The sequence below is a fragment of the Octodon degus genome, unplaced genomic scaffold (assembly GCF_000260255.1).
Source record: "Octodon degus isolate 3935 unplaced genomic scaffold, OctDeg1.0 scaffold00005, whole genome shotgun sequence".
NCBI classification, from domain to species: domain Eukaryota; kingdom Metazoa; phylum Chordata; class Mammalia; order Rodentia; family Octodontidae; genus Octodon; species Octodon degus.
The window spans coordinates 3,833,812-3,847,849 of record NW_004524581.1 but is presented as its reverse complement, the minus strand read 5'-3'; the positions used below and the strand labels follow the sequence as shown (position 1 = coordinate 3,847,849).

At 37.1% G+C, this 14,038-nt stretch overlaps 1 protein-coding gene across 1 annotated transcript in view; it reads left to right on the top strand.

Moving 5' to 3' along the window:
- The window catches only part of Pcdh15 (protocadherin related 15), a 689,792-nt gene that overhangs the window by 497,476 nt on the left and 178,278 nt on the right, over positions 1-14,038 (top strand). The window contains exons 20-21 of the mRNA XM_023723273.1: positions 9,767-9,907; positions 12,259-12,371. Coding sequence (XP_023579041.1) covers positions 9,767-9,907; positions 12,259-12,371 — 254 coding nt within the window. The remainder of the gene's footprint in view (positions 1-9,766; positions 9,908-12,258; positions 12,372-14,038) is intronic.

Here is a 14,038-nt window from a genome sequence, read left to right as displayed (position 1 = left end):
CCTATAGGATTGTTCTCAATTTTTAATTTCATTGTCAGTATTGCCAGTGTTTTCAGTCTTCTTTATATAATGAAGATTCCAGGAATATTATGTGTTTATTTTAAATATTTTATTTTGGGAAATATACTCCTCTAAGGGATAATGTATCACTTCCATGACATTTCCAGGAAAATTTTGAAGAATATTTTGGCAAATGGAAGTTGCTATTACGAAGTTAATCTACACCAATAAAGCAATAGAGCTTTCTGGAGTACTAACTGCAGAGATACATGTACGGGAGGTTTCGTCAGTGTAACAATGTATCTGACAATCAAAATGAACAATAGGAAAGTTTTATGTTGGCTTATGGCTTAGTCGTCTTCAGGCGTGGCAGACTGGCTCTGTGGCTACTGGTCTGTGGTAAGAGAGCAGCTCATCGCGCAGAGGACACTGCAGAGTGAAGCAGAAATCGTCCTCTGAAAGCCAAGCAGCGGCCACCACTCCCCAGCACATGGCTCCTGGGACCACTCCAGACACAAATTATCACCAGCATTTCGTGCAAGATGGACCTTGTCATATCCGGTAGCACATCGCATCAAAAAACATGAGCTGCTGTGTCAGGACGTGAACTTAAATACTACGTGTGAAAAACAGCAACTTTCCCAACCTCTCTCACCTCAGATTTTGAAACATGAAAAGCGAAAATGTCTTCTTCATCTATCTCAGGGAGTTGCTGGAAGTGTCAGATTAGAATGCTTGGAAAACTGAACACTGCAAATATTAATATTTCGTACTAATATTTAAGTATTAATCAGTAGGGTAAGACAGACTGTGAAAACTGAAGTATGACTAACCTAATGTGAGGTTGACCCTGTCCATCACACTGCACAAGTGGACTTGTGAGAAGAAGCTGGCTTACCTGTGTATTTTAACAAATGTCTAAAGAATTTTTAAAAAAGGATTACTGTACCAGTTCAGTCTTGAAAACTAGCTTATCTAAAGGGATTTTTTCCCCACTGAGTGGACTTAAATCAATTAATAGAAGTGGCTGAGATGGTAAATCAAGGGGCTTCAAAAATCGGTTCTGCTCTGCTTCTCACAAGTCCTCCATTTCCATAAATATGAGGAAGGAATTCGCTGTGCTGCTCTTCAGACGAACCTAAGCCGCAAAATAACAGGACACTCCATTCGAGGTTCCTTCGCCTTCTGAGAAGACAATCCCTGCGTGCAACACTCACCACTTTCCTGTGAGATTCATCCTTATGTCTTGAACATTTCTTTCTTAAATTTTTCTTCAATAACTCCTCTGATAAAGACAGTGTCAATACAATAAAACTCCTTAATTGCTTAAATAGTGCTTCCTTGTTCTGTCTGACATAAGGTTATGAGAATTTTTAACTAACTTCTCAGTTATATACAGTACAGAGTCTCACTATGCAGCTGGGATTCTCATAGTGGTTCTCCTGTTTTCAGTCTCCCCAGTGCTGGGATTATAGGCAGGTGTCACGTCGCCGGGTCTTGGTGGCTGGCTCAGTGTGCCTGGGGGAGGGGCCGGGGTGGCATGAGGTGCTGGGGATGAACCCCAATCCCTGCGCTTTCCTAAGCAGGCACTTAGTCCACTGGGCTATCTCACTGTCCCCAGAAATTATATCTAATTGAAGCAAATTTTTTAGTCAGCTTTTGAAACCTTATATTATGTGAAAAGACTAAAATGTTTTACTTTATCTCGGCCAGGAAAGAGGAATTGGAATTGTTAGTTAATTAAAGAGCAGAGTTTAAGTGCAATCCATTATTTAAAACATAAAATTGAATATTTAATTGGATATTAATAAACCCAATAAAATTGGATATTTAATTACTTATTTTCATTGATGGCGATTTGGAACAACTAGAAAGTTTGTTCTTTTTTTGTTTGTTAGTTTGTTTGTGGCCAGCTCAGCCCAGCCTGGGGACAGGGCTGGTGTAGCGTGTGGTGCCGGAATTTGAACTGCAATCCCAGTGCTCTTGCCTAAGCTTGCCCAAGCAGGTACTTTAGACTGCTGAGCTGTCTTGCCGCTCCTGCTATATTATTTAAAGCCAAAACAACTATGATAACTTGAAAGAGCATGTGAAAAAATAAAGACTTCTAAGAATGCCTACAGCAGTCTTGAGACACTTAGAAATAACTATCCTAATAATCCCAAACTTAGAAGTGAAACATTGCTCTTGAAGTTGTTAGAAATTGTGTTGCCCTAAGAAAAGAAATAACTACCTTCCATGACTGCTGAGGACAAAATAGATTTGGTTTCCACAAGTGTTTATATATACGAAATAAACTTTTCAATTGGTAAAGTCTAAATTCTATTGTGGATTTCAAACAATGGTTAAGATCTCTTATTTTTTAAAATCTTTAGAGACTTGCCTAAATGCTATGGTTTGGTGGTATTAATGTCTGAGCATACAAGATAATTCATGACCCCAAATTCTCTCAGAATGTAAAGACAGAACAATAAATTTGGTTTATCAGAATGTAGCAAAAATGATTAGTTGCTTTTCCTTTCTAAATCAAACCACAGTAGAAGTTTAGTTAAAAATAACATTATGAAATTGTTTTATGTCCTCCTTACACTATTATAAGTAAGTGATTTCATCATAGTTTCTAAATCTTACAGAAAATAAGCACCTAGTGCCAAAGTAATAAAATTTTAAAATGAATTATTTTGTAAAACGATATTTCTTTCAATATTGACGATCCAAAATTTTCTCCTGATCTACGTATGACTAAATAAATACAGTGATAGAATATAATGCATGTCCTCTATTTTCATAAATGAAATAAAAAGTAATAATTCAATTATATCTCAATTTTATTGTGCTTGCAGTTTAATTTATGATAAAATAAATATGATTATTTGTTTTTGTGTATTCAATCAGAAGAAAAATCAAATACAAAGGAATATGTAACAATAAAAATGGATAGAGCCGGGGAGATGGCTCAGTAGAATAAGCACTTACCTGGCAAGCACAAGGGCTAGAGTTCAATCCCCGGTTCTGAAAAAAATAAAATAAAAAGAATAAAAAGGGATCGTTATTTTTTTTTATTTTTTATTTTTTGGAAGAACCGGGGATTGCATTCAGGCCCTTGTGCTTGCCACGGAAGCGCTTACTCTACTCAGCCATCTCCCCAGCCCCAGGAATCTCTATTCTTAGCGCAAATTAAAACAAACAAAAGTTTGAGGACAACATTGGTCTAAATGAAATTGTACTATTTGTAATACATGTCACAATTATTAAAATGCATAAATCATAAATTGAATGAATCATTTTGCTTTAGCCTTTAACATATAATAAATGGAAGTGACTTGTATATGATAATGCTTTCATGAAATGTTTGTTATATTTTTCATGGATAAAATACAAATGATACTTTAAAAATACAAATGATAGCTTTATGTGATCAAACTTATAATTATCTTTCTCTGTACTTGAAAGCTTTAGTTTCAAACTGACCCTTTATGAAGACTAAGTTTATAGCAATTTATGTCTTTTTAAAAAGTTGCGTTTCATTTGCTTCATACTGTACATGCCCACAGGATAATATTAAGTATTTTGATTAACGTTATTTTTCAAAATTAATGTCCTTCATTTCTGATATAGCATAATTATTGAACTGTAAGTCTTTTCAAAAATTATTGGAAAGGAAAAAAGGAAAGTAGGAAAGGGAAAGAAAAATAAAGAAGAGAAGGAAAAGCAAAAGAGAAAAATAACCTTTGAATATAATCAAAGGAATCCATTTAGGTATTGTTCAGTTATAATAGTGCATGGTATAAATGAAGTGTGATGCTTTTGTTTTACTCTTTCAGGTTTTTAATATTACGGTACCTGTTTGCCTTGCATAACACCACACTCATTGTGGGAAATGCTACACACACCTAACACAGCTCGATTCTCTGCACCATCCTGTAGCCTCCAGCCTCTTCCCCCTTTCTCTCTCCACCTCTTGTGTTCTTCACCAATTGCAACACTCTATCTCGTTTCCTATTTTTTTTCTTTTGTTTTGTTTTTTAAACTATTTATGCCAAAGGCCAGCCAAATAGCTCAGCAGATTAAAGCGCCTCCAAGCAGGCGCAGGGGCTGGGGGTTCAAGCCCCGAGCCTGCCTTGCAGGCCCTGCCTTGGGGTGCACTGAAATGGCAATTGAGACTGGGTGTAGTGACACACCTGTAATCTCAGCTCTTGGGAGGCTGTAAGCAGGCGGATCACTAGGAGTCCAATCTAGCAGTGAGACCCTGAACACCCTGTAGACCGTTCCCTAAAATCAAAAAGAAAAAAAAATTTCTATTTATGCTTTGGACTTCTCATGTGTTACTTAAGCTAGTGGGTTCCATTTATGCTTTATTTCACTTAACATTGTGCTTTCAAAGTGCTTCCGTTTTCTTACAAATGACTAGCATTGTCCCTTGGTTACGGTCATGTACTACTCCTCGGAGCATAAATGCCAAGCTTCCTTGGCATTAATCTGTACACGGGCGTACAGGCCACTTCCACGGTTTAGCCCCTATTACTTCCGATGCCACACACCTGGGCGTGCGGGTATCCCTTTGATTTTTTTGGAGAGTATCTAGAAAGAGAAGAGCTGGGTCCACAGGAATGTTTAGTGTTTTAGTATTTTGAAGACTCTCCACACTGATGGCTGTAGTGGTTGTACTAGAGTACATTTCCACCAGCAAAGGAGGAAGGTTGCTTTTTTTCTGCTGTCTCACCTACATTTATTGTTACTTAATATCTTGGAGCCATTCGTTTTAATAGGATTTTTTAATTTTGTTTTTGTGACAGCGTCTGACTTGATAGCCCAGGATGGCCTTGAACCTGAGCTGTCCTCCTGCCTTAGCCTCCTGAGGCATATGTGCACCCTCACAGCTAGCTGGTAGCCATTCTTTCTGGAATAAGATGGAATCTCAATGGCATTTAATTTTTATTTCCTAACTAGCCAGAAATGTTGACCATTTTTTAGCTTATTTATTGGCCACTTATACTTCTGAGAAATTTCATTTTATTTCTGTTGTCCACCTCTTAATTTGGCCTTTTATTTGGGGAAATCTATTTTTATGAGTTCTTTAAATATTAGTGTTTGATCTGACGAAGAACTGACACAATGGTTTTCCCCCACTTTGTTTCATACTTTTTTTTAAATGGTGTTTTTTTTTTGTTTTTGTTTTTGTTTTTTTTTTTCTTTTGCTCTGCAGCTTTTTAATTTGACAAAATCTCATTTGTTGACTCTGATGTTATTTCCTGTGCCCTGGTGTTCTGGTCAGAAAGTCCTTGCCTCAGTGTATGTCTTCAAATTTTGTTGAGTTTATCTTTGGGCAAATTGTTACTTTTTACATTATGGATCTTTGGTACATTTTTATTTTATTTTAGTATATCCTGAAAAGTATGGGTGTGCTTTCAATCTCTTGCATGAGAATAGACAGTCTCTCCAGTCCATTTGCCAACATGGTTATTTGTCCTCCAGGGTACATGTTTTTAGTTTTCAAAGAATAGGAGGCTGATTGTGCTTGGAGTTGCTTCTGCATCCTCTACTCTGACCCACTGTCCATGTGTCAGCTTTTGTGCCAGTGCCTTCCCCTTTTTATTACTGTAGTTTCGTAATGTAGTTTGAAGTCTGGGATTGTGACATCTCTTGCTTTACTCTTGTCGCTGAGGATTGCTTTCAATATTATTTTATTTTATTTTATTTTATTTTATTTTATTTTATTTTAGGGAAGGGTCTACAGGGTGTTCAGGGTCTCACTACTAGATTGGACTCGTAGTGATCTGCCTGTTTGCAGCCTTTCAAGAGCTGGGATTACAGGCATGCGTCACCATGCCCAGTCTCAATTGCTGTCTCAAATTACACCAGGAGTGGGGCTAGCAAGGCTGGCTGGAGGATGAAACCCCCAGCCCTTGCGCCTGCTTGCAGGCACTTTAATCCACTGAGCTATTTGGTAGGCCCTCTGCTTGCTTACTTGGTTTCTGCCTGTCTTTCTTTTTCTTTCTTTCTTTCTTTCTTTCTTTCTTTCTTTCTTTCTTTCTTTCTTTCTTTCTTTTTGGAACTGGGGATTGAACTTAGACCCTTGCATTTGCCAGGGAAGCGTTTATTCTACTGAGCCATCCCCCCAGCCCTGGCCCTCTGCTTTCAATATTCTGAGTTTTTCTAGTTTGATATGAATTTTAGAATATTTTTTTCTATTTCTGTGAGGAATATCATTGATATTTTGATTGGAACTGTAGTAAACCTGTATATGGTGTGGTACTGACCATTTTGGCAACATAAGTTCTTTTTATCCAATAACAAGTGTATCTTTCCATTATCTGATATGCCTTTTGATCTTTTCTAGAGTCTTAATTATAAAGGTCTTTCACTTCTGGTATTAGAGTAGTAGCTATGCTGTGGTGAATGGGATTGTTCTTCCATTTCTCAGTGAGTTCATTATCAGTGTCCAGAAATATTAACAATCTTTGTGTGTCAATTTTTTGCCATCCTACTGAATGTGGCAATCAGTTCTAGGCATCTTTTGGTGGAATATTTGAAGTTTTCTGTGTAAAAGATCTTGTCATCTGCAAAAGAGACAGTTTAGCTTCTTTGTTTTCTGTACACGTATCTTTCAGTTTTTACCTTGCCTGATTGCTATGCGTAGCAGCCCAGGACTGTATGACCACTCCCTGGAGCACAGTATTTGTCAGGTGGCACCTTGACAGTAACAGTGCTAGAGGAAGCTACCAAAATCATGTAAAGGATAAACAAAGCTTAAGTTGCCTTTATCCATGATTATAACAAATCCAATGCTATCTATATGGAGAAAGGTTTTGCTAGCAAACATGACCGCTTTCTACACTTCCTCAGTTGTTGAACTGACTACAAACTACATGTAATTTTTGTCCCATTGGCACATAATTAGAGCTGACAGTACTGATAACATTTTCTCAAGAATTCTCCAATGCTGTCTAGTTACAAATTCTTGCAATATGTGAGTATTTTAAATATCATTCATTGTGTATGATAATTATATTCCTTGATGCATTGATATGCATTCATTAACTCATGAATCCATGTATTAAGTCAAATTCCCATTTAGTGCCAATAGGGCGCAATCATCCTCCAAGGTGCTCAATTAGAGACCCTCCCTTTATGATGCTTGTATTCTTCCATGGGAGACAACAATCAACAAGCATGCAAACAAAACATGTGATATAATTTCAGAGAGGATTGCTGATGAAAAATAATTCACAGGCTTGTATTAGAGACCACCTGAAAAGAAGTCAGTAAATTTAACAGCTGAAAACATGATGGACATGTCAGGCAATAGTTAAAAGCAGGAATAAGGACAATGTGTGCAGGGAAAATGAGGGAAGAGCTGAAGTTAGACAGAGATAATGGTTTTAGAATCTGAGAGGTTAATAGGGAGGAATTTGGATATTTTTCTGTGTTAGGAAAGCACGGAAAGATTTCAGCCAGGAATTATGAAGAAGTTTATATTTTCAAAAGGCAATGCTATTGAAGTGGAAGCAAAGAACCAGTTAGAGTCCATTTCAGTGGGTGGCTGGAGAAGATTATGTCCACAGAGCATATGCTGATGCAGAATTGGAGGATGTTATCATGATTTGCTTATGAAATCTGAGGAAGACTGGAGAGATCCAAGGTCCTTCCCAGGCTTTGAAATAACCCACTTTGCTAAAGCGCAGGCCATCTACCCAAAGTGGAGCAAGTAGAAATTGGGGAAAAAACTCAGGATTCTGGTTTCAAATAGATCAGATTGAAAGTACAATGCATATTTGACACATATGTAAACTAGCGATGGACTTTAAAGATAGGAGTTAAAATTTTAACCAGGAGTTAAAATTTGGGAGTTTAAATGGAAAGAAAGTAATTGAGAACACTAGAATGAGAGAAGTGCTAGAGGACCGAGGCGAGGCAGTGAAGACAGACATGCACGTAAGCAGCCTTGGCCGACTCCAGCATTTGCTGGAATGGAAGCAAGTAAAGGCGTGGAGCTCAACGTGCAGATAGGAAGCACAAAGGTAAAGCCAACCTACATTAATTAAGCACGTGTTCCCATGGATAGAGGCTAACTGTGATATGTAGTGTATTAAGTGGTTGGACTTACAGATGACGAATAAAATATTAAGTAAGTCTTGTAGGCCAACATTGTTATCATAAAGTTACCTGCGAGTGCATCCAGCAAGCCTTGTACATTCCATGCAAATGAGACGCATGGAATACCAATAAAACAAACAACAGTGTTCTCAAAATTGTAGTTACTATAAAGTAGCATTAAGTACACCCCAATTCCTAGCCTGTGAGGGTATAATCCTTACTTTTCTATGTGATACTCGGGTCAAGTAATTGCTTTTATGTTTTCTCTTGTGTAATTAATTGTGTGATGTAATATGACTGGATTTGAAGTCAGACTCAACCACATACTAGTTCTGCGCCTGAGTTTTATACTTTTAGGTTTTAAGAGCTTTATAAAGCTAAGAATGGAAGAGATTATAGTGTATCCCCTGTTATCCACTTGTACAATTCAAAATAAAACCAATCTAAGCCGTAAATTAAGTAAGGACATCCAAACAACTTTTAACTGATCCCATGTGATTTTAATACTATTTACTACTTATTCAATAGTATTTTCTTTCTTTAAAAGTTATTTTCTTCACTTTGTGTTCTATTTTATTTTGCCCAATCTCTGGAACAATGTAGCAGTGTTTACCTCCCTATAAGTTTCAAGTTCATTCACTATAAAATTAGTAGAAAAGAACTCATGTATCATCTTGATTATTGTTCTAGTTCTTAGCAAACCCTCAAACAACATTGCATATTATTTATTTTATTATCTTTAAAATCATCTTTATCATTAACATTATGCTAGGGGCTGGTGAGATGGCTCAGTGGTCTAAAGCACCTACTTAGAACAAGCTTAACAAAGCACAGCGACTGCGGTTCGATCCCCCAGCACCACATGCCAGCCTGCCCCGCCCCCTGGTGGGCTGAGCTGGCCACACACACACATAAATAAATAAATGTTTAAAAAAAAAAAAAACCATTATGCTAAAGGAGTGTTGTAATAGTTCAGTGATTATGAAAACACTCAGCATGATAATTGCCAAAGAACCTTGACACCCCTTCCTTTATGGTAGATCTAAGACCCAGAAATGACCAACTGAGGTAAATGTCTTTATTAATGGCAAAACATGGGATAGAGACACAAATCTGGCTTTGGAAACAGAGCAGCAGCATTTAAGGCTGGTGGAGGGGGCCCAGCTTGAACCCGGAGCGCTCTGATGAATGGAAACCTAGTTAAGAGGCCACGGAGGGTAGGAGCGGGCTCAGGCCAACAATAAGCAGCCATGGTAGAGGGTAAATAATCATACTTTCCAACCTTTTTATGTCCATTTCTTCACTTTAACACACATTATCATTCTGTTGAGTATCACAGAGCTCAAACAAATGTAATTAAAAATAATACTATTGAGTCAAGAGAAGAATTTTCAGGTAGACACCTCGTGTTTGGAGAGGCAGGAGCAATTCATATAATTAAATGAAAGTGGAAAAAAAGAAGCCCCAGACAACCATTAATTTGTTTCAATCATTTAAATCATCTCAAAATAGTGTGTAGACACATCTATGTTTTAATATTGAAAATGTAGTAACATAGAATATGATTCTACACTTCTCAGGAGGTTCACTTTTTGAAAAACTCATTGAAGTATGTCAGTGTCTTTCATATTCATTTTCCACAGAAAGTTCATAGTATATAATTTGATTTTAGGGGTTGCCTGCAAGCCGTGTGAGGTATAGAGTAGATGATACCCAGTTTCCTTACCCTGCCAGTATTTTTGATGTAGAAGAAGATTCTGGAAGAGTAATAACGCGTGTCAATCTTAATGAAGAACCTACAACAATTTTTAAGGTCAGTGCTTCATTTTGTTTATGTTGTTTATTTGACATTCAGAGTCAGCTTTTGAATGAGCTGGCTTAGCATGTGTCTCCTTTTAAATTGTTCTCTTTCAAAATATTTTTTTAAAGTAAAAATCATCATTTCCTTTTCACAAGTAATTAAGCAACAAATTTAGAAAAGAAAATTAGTTAAGTAGCTAAAGAAAAAGTTATCATTTGGTACTTTAAGTCTCTAAGATACAAGGATGCTACCAGTTGGTAGTTACTTTTATGATACATTCTTCAAAGATACAAGTATGCAAATATTAATTTTCAAAAAACATTATTTGTCTTGTTTTCTAACTTGGTAATATATTGCTCATATCAACAAATGCTATGATTAGTAGTACTCTGTTAGTGAGTTATGTTCCACTGTATGAATATAACATTATGTTTTCTTTTAAATCAAATAACTTCTTGGATAATGAGAATTTTAATAGTTTTTCCTAAAAGAAAAAATCTGTTGCTGTGAAACTGTTTGTGCATCTTTCATTTGCTACTTGTGATGTTTTTCTTCAAGATAAACACCCACAAGTACAACTGCTGAATCAGGTTCACGTACTTGAAGTATTAATTATATCTTGAAAATTTGACAAAAATTACCCCTTACAATTTTCAAATTTTAAAAAGTGCCGCTTGTCCTCATCCCACTGAGCTCTGTATTTTATTTTTATATTTTGCATTACCTGCCAAAGAAGCATCTGTAACCATCTGACTTTTCTTAAAATTTATGCCTCTTTAATTACTTGTGAAATACTATATATTATGGCTTTTGTTTTCATATATCTTATAATATTCCAACTTCAGATAGTTTTATAACAGTCACAAAAATAATGTCTATTTCTCCATATGAAGAAATACTGAAAAATAGTTTCGATTATCCCCATTAATACATTTAATTATACGCTTGGGAATTTTTATTTTTATAGTTGTTTAAAATAATTTTGTCATTGTTAATATAGCCTTTGAAAAATGCACCCAGGAAACACCTTGTATAGGTAATATGAATATAATTAGCATTATGTCACACAGGATTTTGTCATTGTTCAGAATAACTAATCCGTTTATCAACTGTTATTAAGGAAAATGTTAAGTTGTAGCTCTTGAGATAATCTTTGGTTAGGCTTCCATGATCTAGGTTGAATAACATTAGCTAAGTTATCTTGCAGCTTCCAAAACAGTATACATTCCATGGAAAATCATAATTTTGAAAATAATGATTGAATATTGGAATATTATATTTCTTCTTAGTAGTGTATAGATCATTAGAAAAATGATCAATTATAAAAGCAATTGCAGAGGTTGATGAGATAGCTCAGCAGACTAAAGCACCTGCTTAGGTAAGCTTAGGCCAGCCCAGGGACTGTGATTTGATCCCTAGCAACAGAGGCTGCACCAATCCTGCCCCCAGGGTGGGCTGAGCCAGCCAGAGCCCAGGCATGGTGGCACACACCTGTCGTCCTGGCACCAGGGAGGCTCAAAGCAGGAGGATCACCATGAGTCTGAGCTGCATAGTGAGACCCTGCAACAACCAAATCCATCAAAAATAAATAAATAAATAAATAAAAGCAATTGCTGTTTCTAAATAATAGACAGCTGTTGCTCTGAAAGAATAAGCATATTCTTTAGTTTGTATCATTTTCATATTTTCTGCTATACCATATTAACTTGCTTTTATATAGCTTGTTTAAAGAGGTTGAATAAAAAAGAGTGTTACACTGCAAAGACTTTCAATTTTATCCTTTAGAGAGAAGTACATCCACCCTACAATATTGAAGAATTATTAATTCACTGGAAAAATTAATTACCTTTAGCAAGCAAGATAATTAGCTCTTTACTATTGATGTTGACTGATTTGAATATGTTTTAAATAAGTGTATTGGTGCTGTAAAAGTATGCCACTGCTGCAAACAGCAGAGAAATTGTGGAAGTGTTGATATTTGGAGAGATAGATTATACACATATTTTATTGGTCCATTCTTCTTTTAATAATTTAATAACTCCTTCGAATATTTTTTTCTAGTAAATAAAGTCACAATACCTGCATGGTCTGATTATTGTGAAGATTAAAGATTATAGGGCCAGAGAGATGGTTCAGTAGAATCAGCACTTGCCTGGCAAGCACAAAGGCTTGAGTTCAATCCCCAGTTCTGCCAAAAAAAATAAAGATAAATAAATACATAAAGATTATAGCATGTTCTCTCCTAGTGTATGTGATCTCCTGCCATGCTTGGTGCTGCCTCGCAGGTCACATAGAGACACAAATGATGCTTTTATTTTCCATTTGTCTATAATCTTTAACGTGAGATTTTATTACTTTTTAAGTTGATCGTTGTTGCTTTTGATGATGGGGAACCGGTGATGTCCAGCAGTGCCACAGTGAAAACCCTCGTGCTGCATCCTGGAGAGATCCCACGCTTCACACAGGAGGAATACAGGTACCGGCTCTTTCCATTTTTCAAGAGAAAAGCAATAAAATCAGAGCTAGAAAAGTTAGGGATTGTTTCATACCAGGTTTTGAGATACATGAAGTGTACACTGTTACGTGGGAGAGACTTTCAAAATGAATGTAATATGAATTTATCAGTGATAGGCATTTCCAGTTGTACTTCAAGATTTTGAAGTTAGCTTAATGTGTGTCCATGTCTCTCTGTGTGCGAAATACTTCTGTTATCAAAATTAATTTGTTTAATTCTTTTCAAATTCCTTACACATGAAAAAGCTCAAGAACTGAGCATATATTTTCCCAGAAGAAATAACAGAAAACCAAATAATGGGTCCTGGTTGCCCAAAATTACACTTATATGTTCATTTTACCAGGAATTTAACACATTTTGCGATGATTTCGTTCTTTAGCTCTATCACGGTTGCCACATTTTCCCTCTTAGCTTACTGTTCACATCACTAACTTTCTTTGCAGCCATGGCTATGATGTCTTAGACAAATAAAGTCAGAAACACAGTGACAAATACGCAACACACAGAAGCCAGCACTACATGTTTTCTGGGTGAGAACAGTGCCTAAATGGAAGGGTCACCCTTTGCATCTGTGACACCAGAGAGGACTCACTCTCTGGGAATAAATGTTTTTTTCAAGTTGGGTTTTCATTATGACTACAGAACAGAGTGAAGAACACCAAGCAGGCTTGTTTTCAGAGTTTGCTGTTTGAGTAATGGAAAGCTTTTGGAGCCCTTTGACAACTGAGGAAACAAGGTCTCACTGTATGTAGCATATTCAAGCTGATATAACAAAATACCATAAACTGGGTGATGTCAGCAGCAGAAGTTTACTCCCTCTCTGTTGTGGTGTGCGGCAGATGCTAGCCCAGGCTCAGCGTTCTGGCACGTGGGCAGATTGAGGTTCCCTTTCAGGGCTATCCTGAGCCAACCTCCTGCTGGTTCCTGATGTGGCAGAGAAGCAAAGCTCTTCAGTGCCTGTCCTGAGGAGGACACAAGTCCCATGATGAATGGGCCAACCTCATAATCTCATCAAAATCCCATTTTCTCCCATGAGCCTCATGTCCAAATGCCTACCTCTGGTGATGAAGAGATGTGTAAAGCTTGTTACTTCTGCACAATCACCAAGGCTCAGGCACCACAGCAGTTTGAATTTCATTTCAGTTTTACAAATTAACTACTCCCAAAGCCTTACAGCTTGTAGTGCAAACAAATAACTATGAAAATATTACATACTGTTAAACCATGATAGAGATGGGGCCATGCTACTTAGGGAGTGAGTTGAAGAGACAGTTAAGTAGGTTTGAACATACGTGTAAGCATTTTTTTTTGTGTGTGTTCTCACTTACAGGTGAAGCAAATTAGATTATCCATTCCACATTAGATGCATGCTCCTAGTTCAAAAATCAGTTTGGGAAGCTGGACAGATAGCTCAACAGATTAAGGCACCTGCTTAAGCAGACACAGGAACTGGGATTCCATCTCCAGCGTACTGTGCTGGCCTTGCCCCCAGGGTGTGCTGAGACTGCAATTGAGACTGGCCGTGGTGGCACGTGCCTGTAATCCCAGCGCTTGGGAGGCTGAAAACAGGAGAATCACTACCAGTCTGATCTGTGTAGTGAGAGCCTGTAGACCCTGCACTAAATACG